This window comes from Equus przewalskii, chromosome 21 (assembly GCF_037783145.1).
Source record: "Equus przewalskii isolate Varuska chromosome 21, EquPr2, whole genome shotgun sequence".
NCBI lineage: Eukaryota > Metazoa > Chordata > Mammalia > Perissodactyla > Equidae > Equus > Equus przewalskii.
Genome location: NC_091851.1, coordinates 19,727,201 through 19,752,803, shown reverse-complemented (window position 1 = coordinate 19,752,803; position 25,603 = coordinate 19,727,201). Strand labels below are relative to the sequence as shown.

Below are 25,603 nucleotides of genomic sequence, written 5' to 3'. Positions count from 1 at the left end.
ATTAAGAGTCAGGCATTAAAAAGATTTAGGTGTCACAATTTATTAAATTCAGTCAACATTTTTTGAGCACCTGCTATGTACTGAGAACTGTGGGTAGGCTCAAAGGTTACAGAGATAAGATATGGTCCCTGGTATGGCATACAGGTCGATTGTTTCCTGTAATGCACAAGGTGTGAAGGGAGTATTGCCAGGTTCTCTGGGGCTTAGCGAAAGAAACATTCAGCCAATCTGGTGATCCAGTAGAGCTAAATATTGAAGGGTAAGTCAGTGTTCAAGAGAAGAAAGATGGGTAGAAACTTCAAAGCAAAAGGAGAAGCATGAGCAAAGTCAGAGACTGGAAACAGCAGTCTTAGATTATAAGGTACAAGATGGGAAGTCTTGGGGCATGAGGCTTGGGGATTGGTAGGGACTTGATCTCAGAAGGCATTGAATGGCAAGTGTGTCCATTGGGGTTCTTAGTTGCAGACAACAGAGTACACTTTTTGTCTACTCTTTTAAGCAGGAAGAGGTTTATCATAAGCTGTTGGGTAGCTTACAAAATCTGTGGGAGAGGCAGTGAACTAAGCTAAGGTGCTGCTCAGTGAGGAACAGAGCAGCCATAGATGTACCCAACTACCCCATGTAACTCTCATAGTGAAACCTCTGCACAGGTGCTACAGAAGAACTGGATGCTTCTGCTGCCATGTTTGCCCAAAGACCAGATCTTCCTAGCACAGTCACCATCTCACATTGCTCACTTCTACCCGAAGTCTTGTGTGGGAGTCTGGTAGGAAGAAGCTAGGTTTTATGCAGAACTGAACTGTAAGGGAGTCTAGGGAATTTATCTTTTAGTTTCTCAGTCTCTGTAGTAAGAGTCAAGCTAGAAGAGGGTGGGACTGGGTGCTGAGTGAGCCACTTAGAGTATCTGCAAATTTTCAGTACAGCTAAGGGTTTTGATTAATTCTCTAGGAAATTGGGTAACATTGAAAGATGTCAAAGACAAGGAGTGACATGGCCACATCTGGATATTGATCACCCAGGTTACCATGTACAACGTGGATTTAGGAGGGGCTGGTTGGGGCCTGTTAGAATAGCAGGTCACAGATGATGAGGGCCTGTAAAAGGGTTGGAGAGGAAGCAGCAAAGTAAAAGCTACTTTGGAGGTAGAATTTAGCAGGACTTGGTGAGTGTATATGCAAGAGAATACAGGGTGTATGTAGAGTATGGGGTGGTCCACATGAATGTATCCAGCATACAGTTGGTCATATTGATCTCTATCTCAGAGGAGATACTCCAAAGCCATGCCCTTGGAAGTCTTTAGAGAGAGAAGGGTGAACCCTGGGACCCACTGAGCCCTGGGGCCAGGCACACTGAGCAAGAGGAGAGAAGAGCATCTCAGAGGGCAAAGACTAAAGCATGGAGGAAGCGTTAGGTGGCCACAGGGTTAAGTAAAGATTAGAGCCCCTGGGAAAGAGAGTGGAAGTGCTTTGGACTTCGAGTATAGGGGCAGACTATACTAAACTAAAGTAAGCTTACCAAGTTATGCTGCCATTACCACAATTGTTTTAGAACATTTTTTCACAGCTTTATTGAGATGTAATTCACTTACTGTGATTTTCACCCATTTAAAGTTTACAATTCACTGGTTTTTGGTATATTCACAGATATGTGCAGCCATCACCAGTCAATTTTAGAACATTTTCATCACCTCAAAAAAGAAACCCTGTACCCTTTAATAGCTGTTACCTCTTAGTCTTTAGAACATTTTGCTCACCCCAGTAAGAACCTTCTTCTCCATATACATCTATATACAGTTAATCCCCTATCCTACCCCCTGGCAACCACTTACCAAGCCTTACCAAACCCTTTTTGCACGGAGAACTAAGATCACACATGAATCTTGAAGGGAAGTGTTACCAGGCACCACAGAGGTTAGTAACAGGCAAGGGGGAATGGGACCTGTGGTTTGGGGAACACAAAGGTCTGAAAGTGAACCTGACATTGGTCACAGGAAGAGACGAAACAGGCAGTGGCACTGTTGGCAAGTGGGCCTCCAACCTGGAGCGTTAGGAGGGACCAGTTTCTTCACTTACCTTTAGATGTCTAAGAATATATAGGGTCTAAGAGTGTGGGTTTTTTTAACTGGTAGGAGTGTAGCTACCAGCTAGAGCCAACTGGGATTTGACTTTCAGAATCCAAAGATGTCTTTGGAATCAGGGAGCCACATTTCATCAACATAACACAGGGAAGATTGGTAATTTTGCTTCATTCTAGTTACACCTTACTGGTTAAGCAGTGTCACCATATCACTATGCAGGCATGCTTTCCTGGGGGACATATGGCACGTTCCTGGTAATGATGGCATAGGCAGCACTTTGGAACTGGGCCCTCCAACTGTGCTTTCAAATTATTCATGGCCCACGTGCTCTGGTGAGAATTTAGCAGTGACTTCTTGTGGAGCCAGAGATATGACGAGGCTTAACATACTCTAAGAGCTTCTCAGTTGTACTTACAAGTTTAGTACTATAAGCAGAATGCAATGTCCTGAAGAAAGGCTTTCTCAATTTCCATCTTCTAATGAATAAAAATATTTGTGGAAACTTAAATTCCTCTTCTCATCAAAAATTTTAACAAGCTTCCTATGGTGACTCTAAACGTGTCCATCTCGAGGCCTAAAGCTTTCTCCTTCTGTGTTGGGAAGCAATCCTGTCCTGCCCTTGTTTGAACTGGAATAGGAAGTGGCTTCTCAGACTCAGGTCCCTCTTTATTCTGCCACTACCTTGGAAACTTGTATTTCACATCATCACCTTGGTGTGACATGGTGTCCCATCCATGAAGCTGCCTCCCTCATTGCCTGTGTTACTGCTGAGAGTGGCAGGGGGTAATTTACAATCCTTGCACCAAATGGTTTTTCACTTAGCTGGAAATTCTCAAGTAAACACTACATTTAAACAGTGAAGTTGGGAAGATGTATAACTGAAACAATAAAGACTAAAAAACAAAGTTACTGCCAGTTGTCAGTTTTTCAGAGGCTCCTTATCTCTTAAATGGCACCCCCAGGCTCCTTTGCTTCTTATCTCCCACTACCTGTAATGGAGAATTCTGCTGTCAAACACTGGGAGCTGTTCCACCATACCCACAGGCTATTCCCAGAAAGTTTTAGCACCTGGGTAAATCATCATCAAGAAAACAACCCCTTTCCATTCCTAGTGTGGGCCCAGCTTTACCCCTAGAACCACCACATATGCTTCTGCTTTGGAGAGTTCTCAACCATTAACTCTAAGACCCAGATGTCAGCTGCTGAGAAAGTATCACAGAGTCTAGCCTAGGAGTTGGTGTTTGGATGTTCTTACACTGGTGTTCATTAATAATTCACTTTGAGAAGACTACCTAGACTGTGTAATCTTTGTAATCATTGATTCCTGCTACCCAAAGCTAATCCCTTGGAAATTTCTAGAATAGAATCCTTGTTAATTTCCTGGATCTTTTACAAGAGAGGCTTTGTTAATTGGTTGGGAGTCTGGAGAATTTCATTCCAATCCATTTTTGGTTTTCACTTTCTTTTTCTCCCCAACTCCCCCCTGCCCTCTTCAACACCCCCGCCAACCCAGGGCTACCAGGAAAAGAACAAATTCATTGCTGCACAAGGTAAAGTAATGATAATTTTTTACTCTTGGGCTTAACTATGAGCTCATGGTGGATTTGGGTTTTTCTTCCAAATGCTAAACAGATTAATCAGAAGGTCGTAGTTTTTCTGCACTTATTACCCCTTGAAAGAAATGTAATCCAGCTTGCAGTTTTATAACTAAGCGCCTTCATCTTGATGACTTAGTAGCTAGGGATCCTTTAAAAGAAGTCCTTTTGTATATGTGCATTAAAAAGACTGGAGAAGGACATACACACAAAACACAGTCTTATGAGGCCCTCTGTCTTTGGGGCCCTTTGGGAATATTAGGTTCAAGCCAGGCTGCTCAAGTTTGGATTCAGTCTCCAGAGAGGATTGGCCACCTCACAGGGTACAGGCTGGCTCATCTCCTCCCCCTACCCATGGGCCTGAGCTCCACTGTTATTTATAGATAAGTGGCCTAGGAACCCTCAAAGCAGGGGCCTAGTGCCGTGGTCCTGCACATTGCTCTGCACGCATTTCCCTAGACCAAAGTTCTGACCAGCAAAATTATCTTGATGTTTGCAGCATTAAAAAGTAATTGACGTTGGGGCTAGCCCGGTAGCATAGACGTTAAGTTCGCACTCTCCGCTTCGGTGGCCTGGGGTTTGCCATTTCGGATCCTGATGCGGACCTACACACCGCTTATCAAGCCATGCTGTGGCAGCATCCCACGTATAATATAGAGGAAAATGGGCACAGATGTTAGCTCAGGGCCAATCTTCCTCAGCAAAAAGAGGAGGATTGGCGGTGGATGTTAGCTCAGGGCTAATCTTCCTCAAACAAAAAAAGGAATTGATGTTATTGGGGTCCATCAAAGCCCATTTATTTAGTCACTCAACAAATATTTATTGACCATCTGTTGTGTGCCAGGCACTAGCCTAGGTGATGGGGATATGTAGGGAATAAAACAGGATATGGTCCTGCCTTTTTGGAGCCTTTAGTTGGTAGAGGACAATTTATAGCAAAATTAACAGAAATTTTGGTGAGTAGCTATGCTGTTCAATATGGTAGCCACTAGCCATTCGTGGCTATTTAAAATTAATTTTTAAATTAATTAAAATAAAATTTAAAATTCAGTTCCTCAATTATACTAGTTTAATTGTATATTTTAAGGCTCGAGAGCCACACGTGTCTAGAGGCTACCATAGTAGTACAGATATGAAACATTTCCATCATCGCAGAAGGTTCTTTTGGACAGTACTGGGACAGAGATAAAATAGAGAGGTAAAAGAAGGTGGTCAGGAAAAGCCTTAGATCCTCCTGGTCCTAGCAGTCTCCCACTGGGGCCTGGCCATTGCCTGCCAGGCCCGGCTTTCCCTTCCCCTGTAGCTGTGAGGCCTTGTTGACACTAAAATATTTATTGAATTAAGGTCACCTGTGACTTCCTGGTGGCCCTTTTCTCAGACTCCCATCCCCTGAAGCCTCTCCACAATACTTCATGCTCCTTAAAACCCTCCTACGTTATTTCCTGATACTCAGATACCTTGATTTTTCTCACTTTTCTAAATATTCCTTCACTGGTTTTTATTCTTCTTTCTGCCTACTAGATATAGCTTCCCCCCCCCCGTTTGTGGATGACTACTTCCTTGAAACTCCTTTTTTGTCTTTCATGGCACCATTTCTCTCAGTTCTCCTGCCTCCGCCTGCTCCTCTTTAGTTTCCTTCCCAGGCTTTTTGTTCTGTCTGAACTTAAGTAATGCTAAGGATCCCCAGCATTCTTTGTTGGGCCCCTTCTTTTCTTCTCCTCCTCTGTATTCTCTCTGAGGCCTCATCTAATACCCACCTCTGTTTGACTGGCTGCTGTCTCTCTTGAGCTTCTGAGCCACATTGTCATATGAATTTTGTACTGCTCTACCTGGATACCCCCACAGACTCTTTAGATTCAATGTCAGAAACTGAAACATGACTCTTCCTCAGCCCCTAAACTGCTTTTCCTCCTGTATTGTCTGGCTGTCACCATGACTGGAATGTAATCCACCTAATCACCCAAGCCAGATTGGGGATCATCTAGATCTCCTCCTTTCCCTTGCTCAGAGTATGACTAGTCCTCATTTCTCTCTCCGGTGTCTTTCTTCTCTAACACACTGCCTGACTCCCATCCTTTCTTCCAGTTCTCTTGCAGTAGCCTACTGACTGATCCCTCTAGGCCCTAGCCTTGCTCCTTGCATTCCTTCCACCAGAATGGACTTTCTCCCTGTGAAACTTTTATCAGGACTCTCATGAAAGTCCTATAACAATTTTCCATTATCAGTAGGACAGCCTTTCCTTAGCCTGGCCTCTACCCCTTTAGATTCTGATACTTACCAGCTCTGATATCTTTCCAGCTCCCTCTTGTACCAGTCTGTGCACAATGACCTCACTAACTCCTTGCCGTCCTGGATGTCTCATGCTCTCGCTTGCTGCCAGCCCCCTGCACCTCTGCCTGAAGTGCCTCTTCTCACTGTGCCCCCTTTATGAACTCCCATCCACCTGGTCTACCCTAACAAATGGCTCAAGTGTCACCTCCTCCAGGAGGTTTTCCCTGACCTTGCCAGGCAATAAAACAGTTTCCACTCTGTACATCTTTCTGGTGTGTGTCCAATTCTATCATTATTTGTTTTTCTTTTTAATACTTATTTTTTTATTTTACTAAAGGGAATACAAAGTTTAAGAAAGTCAAAAGGTATTACAAAGCTAATAAAAACAAAGCTCTCCCCCATTTCCTCTTTTTTTAGTCTAATGCAACCATTTTTATCTGTTGACTTATTCTTATGGTAGATGATAATTTATTTAAACCTCTTACAAACTTCCTCACATTCAATCAGACAGACATGCATAGACATGTCCCTTTTCCTTATTCTCCCAGTAGAGTTAAATCACAATTTGGAGTTAAGATAATATTTATTATTTACATTTTTATTACTATACCAATATTATTCACAGCTAAAGCATATAATATTATATGATTTTTTTGTACAGTTTTTGGTTTTCCTCTTTTCCAAGAGTTAATAATTATCTTTTTTTCTTATTCACTTAGTTTTGAGGTTTTTTGGAGTTTTTTTTCTCCTTTTCTTTCTCCCTGAAGCTCCCCAGTACATAGTTGTATATTCTGGTTGTAGGTCCTTCTGGTTGTGCTATGTGGGATGCCTCCTCAGTGTGGCCTGATGAGTGGTGTCCTGTCTGCACCCAGGATCCGAACCAGCGAAACCCTGAGCCACCAAGTGGAGCCCATGAACTTACCCACTCGGCCACAAGGCCAGCCCCTCACTTAGTTTTTTATGTACCTAAGGCTGATTTTTTTTCCCCTAAACTCTTACTAGAAGTATATGTTTCTTCTCAGTGCCTTCAGATACATGAGTTTTAATTTTTTTAAGTTCAATTTTTTATCTTGGGATCCTTCTAGGACCTTCTTTCTTCAGTTCTATTCTGGATTGGTTTCCCTGTAGCCCTCTGGCAGAGTTATCACCTTAGCCTTCCCTTCACCCACACCCTGGGAATTCCATTAGCTTCTCTCCTGCGTTAGATCCCATTTCTTTCTCTCTCTCTGCTCCCTCATTTTTGTTTAGAAATCTTCTACTGGCTTTCTGGAAAAGGCGGTGTAGGAGGTGAATTTTAAATTCCAGCCTAAGCAAGTCACCCAACCTCTTTGTGGCTGATGACACCTACCTCAGAGCATGGTAGGAAGGAGTAAATCAGATATAAAGCACTTATCTCACTGTCTGGCCCATAACGTCAGTATTCAATCAGCAGTCATGATTTCTAATCCTCAACTGTGATATCCTTGGGAGACATTGTTCATGTTATCTTTATATTTTGACGACTTTTTACACCCACTTCACTTTCTGGTGAAGTGCTTGGCACATACATGGTGGATACATGGGAAATGTTCGGTTAGTAGGTGAGTGGATGGATAGACGGACTGGATATTTAGCTGAGGACATGTGGGCCCAGGCTTCCAAAAGTCAGGAATAAATGTTCCCAGTTTCCCCAGCATCTTTCTTCACCTTAGTGTTTATTCTCTTCATCTTTGCTATTGGCTACTTTAGGACCAAAAGAAGAAACAGTGAATGATTTCTGGAGGATGATCTGGGAACAAAACACAGCCACCATTGTCATGGTGACCAACCTGAAGGAGAGAAAGGAGGTGAGTGGAGAAATTAGATTGGTGGACCCCTGATACACACATGACCAGCAGAGGGATTGCTCTGCTGGAGGTCTCTGTTGGAACCTGTGCTATCCACCGTTTCTGGCTCCTGTGCCAGTCATTCATCCAGACAGAACCCCAGCCAGTATGCCTACCAGACTTTCCTATGGTCTGGAAGCCTCCAGTGAACCTCAGAGGTGTGTGTAGGGTATGTTTCTTGTGTCTAGTAGTCAAACAGCTCACCCTGGTTCCCGAACAACGTGGAAGAAAAAATTGAGCCATTAGCCAAGGAAAGGCCCCAGAGTGGCTTTTCTCCCCTGGCTTCTCTAGTTTCTCATTCCCTTGATTTCCTGACCCTTCTCCTGAGTCAGCAGAGGGAGCTATATGAACTGAGACCCTGAGGAATGCAAAGGAATCTGAGGCCGTGGCCTTATCTTGCAGGCAGCTTTCTGACTGGTCCTTTTCTTCTCATGGCTGCCAAGTCCATACCTGGCCAGCGCCATCACTGGGCCACAGCCAGCACCAGTCTTGAGTCCTGGATCAAGCCCCAGAGAGAAATCCCCGTTCAAGACAGTCTTTCTCCAGATGGCCCTTAGAGTCACCTTGATCCCTACACTGGGGTGTTGGGTGTGTCGAGCAGCACCTCCACAGTGCTTAGGAGGGAGAGCACTAAGGCTGGGCTTTAGGTTTGTTTCCTCCAGCTGGGCCTCTGGCTTTTGGAAGCTGTCCAAGGCCTAGGCACCAGAGAAGGCCTTGAGCTTCTCATGGCAGGTTTACAATCAGCATCAGTCCACCCTGGTGACTCCTCATAACGAGTTGCTAGTTCTAGAGCATCAGACAGGCTTGCCCCTGGAATATTGTGAAAGTGCAGATTTTGTTGGTAAAATGGCTTCCAGTTTGCCCTGAACTGAGGGAATAGGGGTGGGAAAGAGTGAGAAGTATGGGGTTGGAACCATGCGTAAGTTAAGAGACTGTGCTAAACAGGATGGAAGCTGAGGAACTTGAAGAATGAACAGTTAAAATAAATAAGTCTACAGTAGACTGAGGTAAGAGAAGAGGCCACAGAGCTTTCTGGGACTTCAGTCTGGACTTGTGTGGTCTTTTCCTTTCAGGCCCTTTGCATTTGCAGGGGGCTAGAGGTCTGAGGTCAGGGGATGAGTGTCTGTTCCTTTCCAGTGCAAGTGTGCCCAGTACTGGCCAGACCAAGGCTGCTGGACCTATGGGAATATCCGTGTGTCAGTAGAGGATGTGACCGTCCTGGTGGACTACACCGTGCGAAAGTTCTGCATTCAGCAGGTACTATTTCCTACCTCCTTTCTCAGTTCTCATTTAGGATCTGCTGACCATTAAGAGGGTGGCACAGGCTGTGTCATCCCCTCTCTTATTCAGGGTGGTCAGGAATCGCGGAGTGGGTGGTACATTTGGACTCTGAAATCACAGATCTGGGTTCCCAGGGAACTTCTTTATCAAAGCTAAGAGAGGAGCATTTCCATGACTGGGAGAAAAAGTATTATTGAGATAGTGTTTGATCATCTTGGGTATGAACCACGTACATCGGGAAGTGGTGTAATTTTCTGAGTGCTTGACTCACCTCTCCTCATTTCTTACTCCAAAGGCTCCTGACATCAAGGTTGTGGTGGGCCCTGTCCTAGCTCTCCAGAGTGACCCTGGAGGCTTGAGCAAAGGTTGCTTTCAGCTGAGGGGCATGTGGTGCTGTGAAAAGGGGGTTTACCAAGAGTCAGGAGACTCTGCATTTTAGTTCTGACGTTGCCGTTTACTAGTTCTGGGACCTTGATCAGGTCATTTAACTTCCCTGAGTTTTACGTTCCATATCAATAGGCTGAGAATAGTAGTAACAGCCCTGCCTACCCCATAGGATTCCTGGGAATATTCTCTGTCCATGGTTAACCTTCCTTGGGTATATTCTCACTTCCCCATTATCACTGACAATCACAGCTGGCCCCAGCCCCTAAGCCTCACCCTCCTTCCCCTGGTGCTACCCCAGGGTATTAGGACCCACACAGTCTCCTCACTTCACAGGTTGGCGACGTGACCAACAGAAAGCCACAGCGCCTCATCACTCAGTTCCACTTTACCAGCTGGCCAGATTTTGGGGTACCTTTCACCCCGATTGGCATGCTCAAGTTCCTCAAGAAGGTGAAGGCCTGTAACCCTCAGTATGCAGGGGCCATCGTGGTCCACTGCAGGTCAGTATGGCCTGACCCTTGGCTCCTCACTCATATCACATTCTGCTCCCATGGCCAGAGCAGGGCAAAGTGCAGAGGCCCTGGCTGAGGAGGCTGGCACAGAGCAGATGAGCTGTTGGGGCCCTGGGGCAGCAGCCAGAGAGATTCCTCAAGTTTTCATGCTGGGTGGAGAGTACTTGAGGAAAGAGGGAAGGCAGTCCTCCAAGATTGGGGGTGGGGAGACTACTGCTATGCTTGGTTAAGTGCCGCCTCATGTGCTTGGAGCCCTCAGACCCTTCCAAGCGTCAAGGTTTCCTGGTCCTGATAGCTAGAGGTAAGGAGTGCAGGGTGCAGTGAGGTTGTTGGTTCCACGAGAGTCCTAGCTCTACCCCATTCAGAATTTAGAATTTAGAGGCTTGAAGAAAGAGCCCTAGCCTGTGCTGCCCCCTCCCTGTATGTTCCCACAAGGAATGCTCAGTATCCTGGTAACACCCCTGCTCTCTGGCTACAGTGCAGGTGTAGGGCGCACAGGTACCTTTGTCGTCATTGATGCCATGCTGGACATGATGCATACAGAACGGAAGGTGGACGTTTATGGCTTTGTGAGCCGCATCCGAGCACAGCGCTGCCAGATGGTGCAAACAGATGTGAGTGATTTGTGGGTGGAGTGAGGGTGGGGGGCATTCCAGGATCAAAACATCTACCAGCCTTGTGGATTACTCAGCCTCCCAGGTTATTGTAAATGATCATCATACAGTGTGGTGAAGGGTCCTTATAAATTATGTATTGAAAGGAACATGGAACACAGAGGAGGTTGTGCCCAGGGGAATTGGGAAGACAGAGCAAGTGTCATTTGCACTGGGCTCTAAGGAGAAGGAACAGGTCTTGAGGGAAGCAGTGCCCACAGCATTGTGACGCAGCTCAGCTGTGTTTGGAAGCATCAAGGAGATCAGCTCTGTGGTTAGGGCACAGGATTCAAAGGGCTCAGCATTGGGAAGGAGGATGGCACAGGTTTTGTGTGTCACCAGATTTTGATGGCCCCTTCAGGCTATCGAATCTTTACTCTTGGAATGAGCAGGAGTTGGATTTGTTCTTCTCTCCAGGAGGGTGCCATGGTAGGACCCTCCTTCCCCAGTTAAGCACCCCCAGAGGGAATCATGCATTTCAAGTTCTGCCTCACTGAATTGGGACAACGAGAGCAAATCATTTTATCCCTGGTAGGATCAAAGAAGTGGACTGGAGTGAAATGGGAGTGGGAGTGGGAGAGGGTGCTCTTGCACCACAAAAACCATGTTGTGTGTAACTGGGAACTCATCTGTGTTTCAGATGCAGTACGTCTTCATATACCAAGCCCTTCTGGAGCATTATCTCTATGGAGATACAGAATTGGAAGTGACCTCTCTAGAAACACATCTGCAGAAAATTTACAATAAAATCCCCGGGACCAGCAACAATGGATTAGAGGAGGAGTTTAAGGTGAGTTGGAGCTGAACCACCTCTTTCAGAAGGAAGGATCCCTATGATCTGGTGCATGTGGGATATTTGACTCCAACAAATGGTGAGTCCCCTTGCTAGGAATGTGGGTGGTTAAAGAGTTGGGTCTCTGGCCTTTGACTCATACCCTAGTCGTTCTCAACCCATCCTGCATGTTAGAATCACTGGGATTGTGTTTAGGGGGAAAAAAAATAGTCAGTGGTACTTTTTTTAGTTTCCCAGCTCCTCCCTACCACCCCCTCAGGTGATTATAATGTACAGCAAAAGCATACTTCTATAAAGGGCCAGATACTAAATATTTTCAACTTTGCAGGCCATGCAGTCTCTGTTGCAGCTACTTAACACTGCGGTTGTAGCACAAAAGTAGCTATAGCCACTAAGTAAACAAATGAGCATGGCTGTGTTTCCATAAAACTTTATTTCCGGGCAGCAGGCCCATGTATTTGGCCCATGGACCATAGATTGCTGACCCCTAAGGAATATGTCACACTGTCATCGATAAAAGTACTCCCAGAAGCCAGAGAGTCTGGGATGGGATGGGGAAGACCACATTCCTTAAAGCACTCCTTCTCAGGCTATAACATGCAGACAGATTACCTCAGAAACCTGTTATAATGCAGGTTCTGATTCAGCAGGTCTAAGTTGGGGCCTCAGAGTCTGAATTTCTAACAAGATGTGGCTGATGCTGCTGGTTTATGGTCTACACTTTGAGTAGCAAAGATCGAGAAGGAACCTCAGAATCAGGGGAAAGGAGCATATACATTTGAATAAGGTTTTCTGAAGAGTCTGAGATAGCCTCTGGAGGTAAAACAGCAGGGAGAAAGGGAAGGAGGGCACACTCCCTCCTGTGGGGCTGGGATCCTTGCTCCAGGATCATAAAGTTCTAGTCCAAGGGAATCCCAGAAGGGTCCACGGGAGCCCAGAAGGCAGTGTTTTCCCAAACACTCTCTTGGCTTGTTGACTGAACTTAAAGACAGAAGAAACAGTGTTTTGACATGTAGAAATGGAGGTCAGGGCTCTGGTAAGAAGAGCATTGTGCAGCCAGTGTGACCTGGAGATGCAAGTCCAGTGACAGGCATAACCTTGTCAAATTCAGTTATTGGGATCAGTAATGTTTCCCCTCCCCTTCCCAATTTAGAAGTTAACATCAATCAAAATCCAGAATGACAAGATGCGGACTGGAAACCTCCCAGCCAACATGAAGAAGAACCGGGTTTTACAGATCATTCCATGTAAGAGTCCTCTCTCCACCCAAAAGCCTTAGTACCCCATTGCCCCTTTCCCTTCACCCCTTCCACTTCTCAGTTACTAGGTAATGATCGGCTTGGAGACAAGAATTACCACATTGCCTCTTGTTGCTCCCACTTCTTTAGTGGCTTCTGGAAATAAAAGAGCATGAAGGCTAAAGTCTTTCTTCCTGGGCTAGGAACAGGCATGTTGTTGCCCAGCTGGGATCTGCCCAGGGCCTGGGGTGGGGAGGAGAGGACAAGTGATGTTGGGGAGCCACAAGCCACTGTCCTTCCTGCAGATGAATTCAACAGAGTGATCATTCCAGTTAAGAGGGGTGAGGAGAATACAGACTACGTGAACGCATCCTTCATTGATGTAAGTGGTGGCTTTGTCCCCAGAGCTCCCAGCACACCATGGAGAGTCAGCTGGGCCTTGCAGTGTGCCCTTCCAGTGCTTGGGAGGATTGTTTTTGAGTCAGTCATCAAATACAGAACTGATACCCACCTACCCACCCTGTGCACTCAGTCTGTCAGGCCCCAGAGAGCAGAAGGTGGGGGAAACAGGGCATGCACTAGGGTAATAGCTGGAGGAAAAGATTCACAACACAAACCTCAACCAAAGGTTGAAAACACGAACCTCTGATCCTTCCCATTCCTGCTCTCTTCCTCCTAGCCCAGGCCCCCCTTCCCTCGCCCTCATCAAAAGAGACCATCGTGTCATAGGGTTTGATCCTTGGCCAAAGGGGCACTCTGCCTGGGATGAGTTTGCCTCCAAGCAGCCACCATCCCTTCCCAGTGGCCTGTCTTCTCTGCTAGCCCCTCCCTGATCAAACCACCTCACTCCTACCATTGGCCTGGACTGTACAGGGCTACCGGCAGAAGGACTCATACATCGCCAGCCAGGGCCCTCTTCTCCACACAATTGAGGACTTTTGGCGAATGATCTGGGAGTGGAAATCCTGCTCTATCGTGATGCTAACAGAACTGGAAGAGAGAGGCCAGGTGAGCTGAAAAAGGTCCTGGGCTGTGGGAACCAGAGACTGTGTGAAAAAGGGGTAGAGGGAAGCTGAAAGGTATGTTTGGACTTTTTCTTTGTCTTAAACTATCCAAAGAGCCATTTCCAGGCAGTATTGCACAGCCAGTTGATGTCTGAGCAATTGGTAGCTTTTCTCAGGACTGGAAGAGCAGTGCGGTCTGAGCCTCCATTTGGTTCCCGAATCGTTCACATGCTCATACTTCTCTTGTGAATACGGTTCCCCTGTGCCTAACTTTATGCATACCCTCTCCTCCCCAACTCCGCAGGCAGGACAAGCTAGTGAGATGAGGGATACAGAGCCAGACCAAGGCTCTGATATGGAGCTCCTGTGAGTGTCCCTAAGAAGAGGGTGCCTTCCAACCCAGAGAAATGAACTAGAGGCCTGTGGGAAGATGTTGCCTCTTTGCTGATTACATAGCAGAAAACAATAGAATTTGAGAAATAACAACAAAAAAAAGAAATTTGTAAGTTAACATTCAATAACAAGGAAATCTTTTGAAGAAAAAAGCCCTCAAGTCAATTATAGAGTTGTCTGTGAACTGAGAATATACAGGGACCTTCGAGGCCCCCTAAGTCAGCTCCCACTCAGTATAGGAAATCTCATAACACTATTCCTGAGTCAGAGTCTTGCAGCCTCTGCTGAGCACTTTCTATCTCAGGGATTGCTCTTTCTCTGTCCACCTCCCACCCCTACTTCTCTCTCTGTTACTGGGTGGCCCAGCCTGTGTTCAGACAGTGCACCTGAAACAGTCAATGCCTCCCCCCTCCTCAAAATGCTTTCTTCCCTTGACTTCCATTATGTCACCCCGTCACTGACCTGGCAGCTCCTTTCATTTCCTTTGTTACCACCTCCTCCTCTGCATGACATCTAATCATTGTCCTAGACTTAACCTTAACCCCCTCTTGTTTTCTTTTGACACACTGTTCCTTGAGGATCTCCTCCTGTCCTGTGGCTTTAAATACTATCCGTATGCCAGGGATTCCCAAATCTATGTCTCTAGCCCAGTTACCACCCCACCTTCCCAATTGTGGACTGGTGAATCCACGTACCCACTTGATATCTTCACATAGATGTCTTTTAAGGATCTCAAACTTCATATGGCTCAAATAAAACTTGGTTTCTTCCTTCCCCATATAGTAGTGCACCCCACTCTTACCCATCTTAGTAAATTGTACCACCTTCCACCCAGTTGCTCATGTCAGAAGTCTAGGAGTTACCTTCATTACTCTCCTTTCCTCACTCCCTGCATCCAGTCTGTCAGTGAGACCTGACATATGCTGAGCATATCCCCTTCTCTCCACTGTAACTGCTGTCACCCTCATACAAACCATCATCATCTCTCACCTGCATCACCAAAGTAGCCTGGCAACCTGTCTGCCTGCTTCCATTCCCACTCCCTTTTAGTCACTTCTTCACATGGCAGCCAGCAATCTTTTTGAAAATATAAATCTAACTATGTCACTCCTTGTCTTAAAATCCTCTTTGGGCTTCCTGAGATCTTGAGGGAAAATCTACCCCTACACACGATAAGTTTAGAAACTTTTCATGTTGATATCCAGTCCCAAGACTTGATATCCTCTTCCTCTCGGTTTCACTTGCTTATTTTAAATCTCCTAGTTACCGTTTTCCCCCGTCCCCATTTGCCCTCCAGATGCTAAGTGGGGCATGGTTTCTGAGATAGGTCACAGCCTCTCCTCCTTGGGAGCAGGATCCCATATTTGTTGTGGCCTTCCATTCCCCTCAGGCCTGGTCTCCAGCTCTGTGCTCTCATGTCTCCATCCTCAGCAGGATCCCAAGGCATTTTTAGCCCTGGGCCACACTGGGTACAGCCACTGCTGGCCCCTACCCAGGATTCCTCAGGCCCATGTTCTCCCTTGTATGGAAGGGGTCCCTGTCCTTTAGCCCAGTGGAGAGTTACCTCAGCAGTTCTCTGAACTGAGGCTGCTCTTGTTGAATATTCCACAGCCTGTGCCTTCTCTGCTAAAACCTTGTCTTCAGCTTAACTCAGCCTTCTGAACTAGTGTTACTTCACTAACAGCTCTTTCTGCCATCTCCCTCCCCATAGTCATGAGAGGCACCTCTGGGTAGCATTTCCCTCCATTGTTCCCTTTTTCTCTCAAATAGCTGGCTTTGTTTTTAAGTCCAATCTACTCCTCTGTGTTGTTGAGCCTGCACAGAGGGCTGAATTAAATAAACCCTGTAGCCTTCACCTGGCTGAGTAGAATATGTTCCTGCCATCAATCCAGCATCTATAATTGTCTGTGTGGCTTCTCTTTACTCCATATCATCCCTTAAATCATAACTCTCTAAGGTTCCCAGGCTTGTTGTCTCTCAGCACATCATAGCTACTTCCCTACGATAGCTGTGTCACCTTGAGACTCACTCTGCAGTGTTGATGTAACCTCTTGGTTGGTCCCAACCACAGGTAACCACCTTGGGTAGTTGTCCCCATTTGTCTGCCAAAGCAGGCTCCCCATTTGCTTTCACTGTTGACCAACTCCCTGTCCACAGTTTGAAGAGGGGGCTCTCTTGATAGTTCCCCAGCTCTGCCTCTCTGGGACCTCCTTCCCATCTGCCCTTTACTTCTCTGTTATGCCTCTGCCTAAACTAAGAAGATCTAAAATATCTGAAAGCCTTTAAGTATGGGAACATAGTATTGTTTTTTCTTGTCATAGTGTGATTCTAACTCCTACACTCTTTTGCTCTCGAGCCCATTTGGATCTTAGTGGTCTAATGGCTTTAAGGCCCCAGTCTTCTGTCCTGCCTGATAAAGGGCCATGTTGGGAGGGAGCTGTGGTAGCAACCTCACTACACCCTCCAGTGCCTTAAAACCATGCAATCTGTGGGTATGGGAAGCCTTAGTTAGAATTTTTTTTAAAAGCTGTTCTGGTTGAAGGGAGGGCCTGGAGCCCTGACCCCCAAGACACCCTCAGGGCTCCTAGTGGGCACACGTAGAAAAGCCCTGGTCTGTGGCATTTCCTTGATCCCCTACTTTAATAATCCTTTGTTTTAAAATGAGCTCAGTATCATTTATAAGGGGGATAATGAATGATCACACATATGTAAAGCAAGAAAAGTTACTAAAATGGACTTTTAATAGTGATTTTATTAGACCTAAGAGGCTGTCAGTCATTTTTATTTTTGTACTTTTCTTAATTTCCCCAAATCTTTTCTAATGAACATAGAGTACATTTATGGTTGAGTATTTTTAAACTGCCAACAGTGAAATATCTAAGGTCTTCCCCAAAATGCTCTAAAGAAATAACTATATTTTGTTTTATTTATATATTTATACCCTGGCTTGTTCTGCAGACATTAAAAAATTCATTGATCAGATACTTACTGAGAACCTACCATATGCAGGCAGTGTGCAGGTGCTGGGAGTACAAAGATTAAAAGAGGCCGCCTCTGCCCACAGGAGCTGTAGAGGGAATTGAGCCAGGTGCAAGCAGAGATAGACAGTAAACCATCTACTGCTCTCCTGCTCACTAGCAAGGACAGAAATGCGAGTGCTAGCAACTTTAAGGTGTCATTGCAGATACAGAGATAAAGAGGAAAGGATGCTGTGTCCTGGGCTATGGTAATGCACCGTGGCTGGTGGGAATGTCATTGGGTTCAGTTTTTCTGGATTAGCAGTCTGACGTATGTAAGCAACTATAAAATCTGGAAACGCTCTAAGGGAGAGGGGGAAAAAAGGAATTGGAACAAAGACACTCATTCCTCCTCTCCCTCCACCTGCCATTGAGGGTTGGATGCAGCTGTGAGGCAGTGGTCAGAATTCTTCAGAGACCCTGTCAGTGTTGCAAATTAGACTATAAATAAGTAGCAACAAAAGGTTAAGTGATTATCTCTGGTAGTGGAATTAAGTTTTTAAATATAGATGTCCTGGTGAGGATCAGAAGTTAATTGGAATGATGTTAAGTGATGTAATAACTCTCTGAGTTTTTGATAACTTGAGGATGACGTGTGTCGGCATAAGAGGTGCTGTACTGAGGGAGGGACAGGCTCATGGGGCTGCCCTGCTTCAACTACACATGGTACCCTGAGCCCCTCACCGCTTCCATTTGTCCCTCCAGGAGAAATGTGCCCAGTACTGGCCCTGTGATGGACTGGTATCCTATGGAGACATCACAGTGGAGCTGAAGAAGGAGGAGGAATGTGAGAGCTACACCGTCAGAGACCTCCTGGTCACCAACACCAGGGTAAGATGGCTGGTAGTAGGCTTCTCCCACAGGGAGAGCAGGGTTGCCCCTACCTCTCTGATCTCACTTCCTCCAAAGGAGAACAAGAGCCGGCAGATCCGGCAGTTCCACTTCCACGGCTGGCCTGAAGTGGGCATCCCCAGCGACGGAAAGGGCATGATCAGCATCATCGCAGCCGTGCAGAAGCAGCAGCAGCAGTCAGGGAACCACCCCATCACTGTGCACTGCAGGTACCGCTTGCCTCGGCCCTCAGAGGGGAGAAGGGGGAAGTGATCGTGAGGGTATCAGACAGGAAAGCCAGACCAGAGTGGGATGTTAGTGAGCACCTGGCAATCAAGTTTGATGACCAGGATAAGTCCAGGTGATAAAAGAGGATCTTGGAGTTTGAACTTAACACTTTAAGTGCTAGGGAACCAATCATATTAAGATATTGGGCAGGGGAGCATTTAGGATGGTGATGGGTACAGGAGAGCAGCAGGGGAGGCTGACACTGGAAAGACCAGTTGGGTGACATGGGGGTGAGGGCCTGGCCTCCATAAGAAACACAGGAAAAGAGAAAAGGGCAAGTATTTTGAAAGAAAATTAACAAGACTAAGACTTAAGAAAGTTGTGGAAGAGAAGAGGAGTCAAGGGTGTCTCTCAGGTTTGAGACTGGATAACTGGTAATGGCTGGTATCACTGACAGAAGAAAAATGGTAGGAGGACTCATGAGGGGTGTAAATTTTGTTTGAGGCATGTTGTTTGAGATTGCATTTTAGAAAAAAATTTTAGAAAAATTTTACCCTGAGTTTGTATTGCTTTTATAATTAGGGGAAAAAATGTCTCTTTTAAAAGAGAAGGAAGAATATATTAAAAATTCCTACAAATTGGTTTTGAAAATGAAAAATGAGCAAAGGAACTTCTAGGAATATATCCAATAAATGTTCTTCAAGTGGCCAAAATGAAATAATTACAGGAATTGAAGCACTGCTTATAATAGTAAAAGACGGTAAATAATCTAAACCTGTATCACTTGGGGCCTGATTCAGTAAGCTGTGATATATCTCGGACTACAGAGCTGCAAAAAATGAACAAGGAATCTGTTCATGTACTCGTATGGAATAATCCTCTAGATTTATTGTTTGGTGGGAAAAGCAATGGGAGACAGAGAAACAGTACGTATATATTTATGTTGGTATATGCATAAATTATCTCTGGAAGGACACACAAAGACTTGATGACGTTGGTTGTTTGCCAAGAGGAAAACTGAAGAGTGTAGAAATAGAGCAGGAAGGAGACTTTTCACTGGTTCAGACATTTTTGAAATTCAAACTATGCTAATTTATTACCTTTACAAAAATAAATCATTTAAAAAATGTTTTAAAGAAGAAAGGTGCCAAAATACAGATGGACAGTAAACATGAAAAGATGCTAAACCTTACTAGTAATATGAAAAATGGGAGTAAAAACAATGAAACACGGCTTCTGGCCCATTGGATTAGCAAAATTAAAAGGATTCCTTGGCCTACCAGAATAAACACTTCCTTGCCCACATTTTTTTATCTTCCATGCTTCTCTCTCCCTTGGTCACCCTCTCCTGGCAAACCCCATGTTCTCTAGCTACCCTGCACCATCCAGCTGAATGTGTCTGAAGAAAAGCACCATGTTATAGGCCTCACTTTACATTTCTGACCTCGGACCTCATGGTTGGCCCTTAGTGCTGCCCTGCAGGCCTTTTGCCTCTCCCACTCTTCTGTGCTAGGCCTAGGCAAACTAGGGCCTAAGGCCAAATCCGGCCTGCTACCTGGTTTTGTGTGGGCCTGCATGCTGAGAACTGCTTTTACATTTTTAAATGGTTTTTTAAAAATCAAAAGAAGAATATTTCATGACGTGAGAGTTAGATGAAATTCAAATTTCAGTGTCTGTATATAAGGTTTTATTGGAATACAGCTATGCCCATTTGTTTATGTATTGGCTGTGGTTGCTCCCATGCTCAAGCAGCAGAGTTGAGACCGTATATAGTGCTCTCATCACCTCACACTGCTGTTCAACACATAAGAAGTCACAACTGCACAGTTATAGCTCGATTTTGTCTTGTCCCCGCAAAACCTAAGATATTTTCTGTCTGGCCTTTTACAGAAAATCTTGCCAGCCTTTGTCCTAGATGATTTATTCACACTTTCTTTCAAACCTCCAATACATTTCCCTTCTCATATTTAAGAGATGACCATGTTTTCTGTTTGTCTAAGAAAAGAGAAGCAATCAGAGAGAACTTACACATGCTCCCACCACCACAGCTCCTCATCTACCTGCATTGGTGCTGTGGACCCTGCATCCCTCCTGTTCAGTGGGTGGCTTATTTGATCTCTCTCTGAAGCCAGATACATTAGTCATCTATTGCTGTGTAACCACCATATTACCACAAACTTACCATCTTAAAACAATACACATGTATCTCACAGTCTCTGTGGTCAGAAGTCTGAGCATGTCTTAGCTGAGTCCTGTGCTTTAGGGTCTCACAAGGCTGCAATCAGGCTGTTGGCCAGGGCTGAGGTCCTATCTGAGGCTTGACTGGGGAAGGATACACTTCTCAGCTCATTTGGTTGTTGGTAGCATTCAGTTCCTTGTGGGTTGCTGGACTGAAGTTCTTTGCCACATGGACCTTCCTGGCATGGTTGCTTGAAAGACCAAACCAGCAAAGGAGAGAATATCTCCTTACAAGACAGGCATTATGGTCTCATGTAACATAATCACATACATGTAATGGTGGACATCCCATCACCCTTGCTATATTCTGTTGGTAAGAAGCACATGCCAAGTCTCACCTGCACTCCAGGGGAAGGTACACAAGGGCATGAACACTAGGCGGCAGGGATCTTGGGGGCCAAGCTAAAGTCTTTGTGCCACACCCAACTTCCACATGGATACCAATTCTCCTTTTGTCTCCTCAGGGACCTGACTTCATTATCCTCCATGATCAGGTTCTCCTCCGCATAACTACCATCTGCATACAGACATGCTATAATTTCTCTCATCTTAATATTTTTTTTAAAAACTCTTGCCTCCAATTCCCCTCCAGCTACCCCTCTATTTCTCTGTTTTCTTTAATAGTAAAGTTTCTCAAAAGATTTGTCCATACTAATTCTCCAGTTCTTCTTCTCCCAGCCTCTCTTGAGCCCATTCCAGTTAACCCCACATACACACCCCATTGCAGCTGCCCCTATGAGGACTATCTGTGACCTCCATATTGCTGAGTCCACCGATCACTTCTCAGTCTCATTATCCTTGGCCTTCATCAGCATTAGACACAGCTGATCACTCACTTCTCTGTGGAATGCTTTCAGCATAGCTTCTCTCCTGGATTTTGTCCTCATTGGCTGTTCTTTCTCTGTCTCCTTTGCTGATTCCTCCCCATCTGTGATTTAAGGCCCAGTCCTTGGACCTCTTCTCTGTCAACTGACAGTTACTCCCCTGGGTGCACTCATCCATACTCCTGACTTTAATACCAATTCCCAAATCTTTATCACCATTTCACCCTCTCCCTTAAATTCAAGATTTATATATCCACTTACTTACTCCACAGTTCCACTTGGGCATCTTCAAAAGGGTTCAAATCAGAACTTCTGATCTTTCTTTCCAAGCCTACTGTTTCTACAGCCTTCCCCAAAACAGAAAGTGGCATTTCAATCAGCCTTTTAACTCAGGTGAGGAGCCTGGGAGCCATCCTGTTCTCTTCTCTTTTTCCCATATATGTACATCTAATGATCTACCTGCAAAATAATTCAGAATCAAGTGTTTATGACTCCCTCCACCACAGCCCTCTGTCTAAGCCACCATCGCCTCTCCTCAGGAACTCTATTGGCCTCACTGATTTCCCTGCTCCCACCCTTCCCCCTTCAATCTATTCTCAACACAGGAGCCTGAGAGATCCTTTAAAAACTTCAGTCAGACTACATCACTCCTTTACTCAGAAGTCCAACAGTGGCTTACAAGGCCCAACGTGACCTGAGGGCTCCTTGCCCAGGCCAGGCAGGGGGTACAACAGTGGACTAGCATTCTCTCTGAGCGCTCTGACCCCATCCCTACCACGCCCCTTCCTTTCTCAGATCCAGTTATGCTGACTTCAGCACCTAGACACACTCCTGCCTTGTGCCTGAGATGCTCATTTCCCAGAGAGCCATTGGGCCTTGCCCTCACCTTCTTCAGGTGTCTGTTCATGTGACACCCTATTAGAGAGCCTTCCCTGATCACCCTGTTCACAGTAGCAGCTCTCCCCACCCAGCAGGTACTCAGTAAGGGTCTGGTGAGTGAATCAACTGATGACATTGAATGGGATGGATAGTGTCAAGGTGAGAGTCTGGATTCCTGGTATTATTTAGGAAAAAATGAGAGGCAAGGAAAGGAATCAGCAGACATACACCAATGCAGAAGGGCATGGCTTGTCAAGGATAGGAAAGAGAGGACTAGATATCCAGCATGAGTGAGCAGGAGGTCAAGGCAACCCAGGCACGTTTGTAGGTGGACAGTGAAGGTTCAGTGCTGAGGGTGGGTGAGTATGAGGTTCTTTGCCACTGTTTCACAGGTGAGTCCATCAGCAAGCAAAGTGGGCCGTGCAGGAAGGGCAGCAGGGGTGCACCTACCTTCCAAGAGCTGTGTGAACATGGGGCTTATGTGGAGAGAAGCAGTTGGGCCTCCTGTCCCCACCCCCAGCAGCTCCATTGGATAACAGACCTTCCCTGGAGCAGCTCCCTCGGCCTTTATCTGCTCATTGCTGCTTCACTCGCCTCCTTGGCACAGAGGGCCGTAGCAGGTGTGGTAAATGTATCTGTTTTCTTACAGTGCGGGTGCAGGACGGACAGGGACCTTCTGTGCCCTCAGCACAGTCCTGGAACGGGTGAAAGCAGAGGGGATTTTGGATGTCTTCCAGACTGTCAAGAGCCTACGGCTGCAGAGGCCACACATGGTCCAGACACTGGTATGCTGCCCCGCATATTTGTCCATGCCACCACACCATCTGCATCCCTTCTCTGTCAGGGCCAGCTCAGGGGGGAAGCTCTTCCGAGGGGTCCATCTGGTAGTCAAAGACTGTGTAACCACAGACTCATCCTTCCCCAAGGTGCCCCAGACAGACAGAATGAGCTTTGAGAGGCAGGAGATCAATGGGGGGATAGTCCCACACCAGTAAGAGATGCAAGTGGCCTCTGTGAAGGCTAGAAGGGGCTGCTCAGGTACCTCACAGGGCTCTTCTTTGCTTCTCATGGGTCCTGGGCTGGGGAAGACTCAGGAGTACCTCCTTTCTCAGGCTCCCTGTTAAGAGATCTGACTCCTGACAATCTAGATGACAAGTAAGTACTGAGTATGGGGACAGACATCCAAAAAGGTTCCTGAACCCCATGAAGTTGGCACTGTCTGAAGGGAAAGAAAAGGAAATTTTAAGAGGTTTGGGAGTTGATGAGGCTTTGAGAAATGAGACACCTCCAGGCTGGCAGCCATGGTGAAGGTGTGGTCCACACAGAGCCATCTTCCCAGTCTGCCAGCCCAGCGTGCTCACCCCTGACCTCTGCAGGCCTAGGACCATCATCTTCATGTCTGGTCACCGCTATCTATAGAAAATTGGGTGCACTCAGCCGAGGAGTGCTGTCAGAACTCTGGTGGGCAGATCAGGGCTCTGGGGGAAGTCCAAAAACATTCATTTCCTCTCAATTTTCTATTTAAGAAAAGTGAGTCTGTCAGTAACTGCAGGTACGTTGTTCCCTACAGTAACTCTGGCTTTCCCCCTCCTTTCCCTCTCCAGGAACAGTATGAGTTCTGCTACAAGGTGGTACAGGAATATATTGACGCGTTCTCAGATTATGCCAACTTCAAGTAAGAGGCGAGGAGGCCCCGTGGACAGAATTGCCTTTAATATTTTGTAATATTCTGTTTTGTTAATATACCCAAAATTGTGTATATATCTTATAACTGTTTTAGAAATTGGTACATAGGCTTCTATTACATATTAGGTGGAGATTTTATATGTAAATGTGTTAGCACTGATAGTCCTTTTTCCAATGTTTTATTGGGGAATTAAATAGTGTGATGTTTGGATTGATATCGTGAAATCCTCTGCCTGGAAATTGGGCTGTACTGTTCTTTGGTTTATACGTCTTTTCCTAAAGAAGAAAAAGCTACCATTCCAGGTAGCTTGGCATCAACCTAGAAAAAAAAGCACAAAGTTCTTAGAGCTGTTGAGGAGATTGGTTGTCCCAGTGCCCCTGTTCAGGCCACTGTTCCCTCCATGCTCTGTAAATAATCTCCCTCCTCTCCTCCCCTGCCCCCTTCTCCCACCACCCACATCCCACCATGGGGAGTAAAGGGACCAGGGCATTAGCTCTGCCACCACACTAGGGATTATCAGGTAATAAAGCTTTGACTCCCGGAGGAAACGTCTCTCCCTTTGTCTGGGGTAGGGCAGCTAGACCAGCACTGGGGCTCTTCTAGGCCATTCCTGGCCCTGCTGTTCCTATTCTGCCTCAGCTGGCCACAGAGAGGCCGTAGTCCTCCTGACTCCTCCTTTCCAACAAGTGCTGCCCCTCTGGCTCTTCGCTAGTTGCCAGGACCCTCCCTTCACTCCTAGCACATCTTTGGTGCAGTGGTCCCAGCCAGCCTCACTCCCTGGGAAGATGGCCAGGGTCCTCACTGTTTCCCTAAGTGCAAGGGCCTGGAGGAGAGAGGGGTGGCGTAGCTTTGGGGCTGAGGCCAGTCTCACCTCTCCAGTCCTTGGTGCTTTGCTACAAAAGTGTCTGGATTGTGTCACTCTGTCCAGAGTAAGTCTCTATATCTATACTTATTGTGTTAAACAGCTTCCATTTCCTTTCATATCTGTCCTCATTGCCAGGACTTTTATGTGGAAGTTCCTCAGATCCATAGGCCAGGATGGCGGGAGTCTTAGATTCCAACTTGATTTCAAGCCTGACATGTTGTACAAAAGTGTCTAACTCTTGTATCTTAAATAAGGCAGATGTTCATTTATTTCTCATGTGACAGTATCCAGAGACCTGGTCTCCTCCCATCTCATGGTCCCAGTGTCCCTTAGGATGTTATTCTCATCCTCATGGTTGAAGCCAGGTCACTGTCTTTTCCCATGGAGAAGCAAAAAGAGCATGGAGAGCAAGAACTTCATTTTTAAGGACATGAAGCAAAAGCTGCACTTTTCATTTCCACTCATATCCATTGGCTAAAACCAGCCAAAAGGTGCTGGGAAATGTAGTCTTTAGTTGGGGCACAGCTGGGAGGGTGGGTCTGTCCACTGCCTCCTATCCTGATGAGCAGCTCATCACAGAAACAGGAGAGTAAACTGGTTGCCACGGCTGTCAGTGGAGGGCTGAGAGAGCCTTGTGGCCTGTGGGGTCTTTCTTGGGGAGCAGGAGCAGGCACTGGGCTCCTCAAGGGCTGTCAGGAGTGAGAGGCGGCACCCCAGCCTGGTCCGTAGAGGCAGGCTCAGAGGTCATTGCTGCTGTGCTGCTTGCAGGAGGTGGGACTTGAACTGGACCAGAGGGATGCTGGAATTTAGATGAGTGAAAGGAAAGGTCAAGTGGAGCCACATTACAGAGGGCCTCAGAGGCCAGGCAAACAAAGACACAGTGGTCCAAGATGGGAGCCAAGTTCTGCACCACATATTCAGAGTGTCTGCAGGAGGCAGGGACGCCACACAGGCCACCTCTGGAA

The 25,603-nt window shown here is 46.2% G+C and overlaps 1 protein-coding gene across 10 annotated transcripts in view; it reads left to right on the top strand.

The window, feature by feature from the left end:
• PTPRA (protein tyrosine phosphatase receptor type A) overlaps positions 1-23,987 on the top strand; it is a 167,462-nt gene extending 143,475 nt beyond the window's left edge. For all 10 annotated transcript variants that reach the window (XM_070587975.1, XM_070587974.1, XM_070587973.1 and 7 more), the window contains 13 exons: positions 3,591-3,627; positions 7,672-7,769; positions 8,946-9,065; positions 9,810-9,976; positions 10,467-10,602; positions 11,282-11,431; positions 12,588-12,681; positions 12,978-13,054; positions 13,546-13,680; positions 17,792-17,917; positions 17,996-18,147; positions 22,736-22,871; positions 23,691-23,987. In XM_070587975.1, coding sequence (XP_070444076.1) covers positions 3,591-3,627; positions 7,672-7,769; positions 8,946-9,065; positions 9,810-9,976; positions 10,467-10,602; positions 11,282-11,431; positions 12,588-12,681; positions 12,978-13,054; positions 13,546-13,680; positions 17,792-17,917; positions 17,996-18,147; positions 22,736-22,871; positions 23,691-23,765 — 1,503 coding nt within the window. In that variant the 3' untranslated portion in view covers positions 23,766-23,987. The remainder of the gene's footprint in view (positions 1-3,590; positions 3,628-7,671; positions 7,770-8,945; positions 9,066-9,809; positions 9,977-10,466; positions 10,603-11,281; positions 11,432-12,587; positions 12,682-12,977; positions 13,055-13,545; positions 13,681-17,791; positions 17,918-17,995; positions 18,148-22,735; positions 22,872-23,690) is intronic.
• Positions 23,988-25,603: the final 1,616 nt, after the last annotated feature.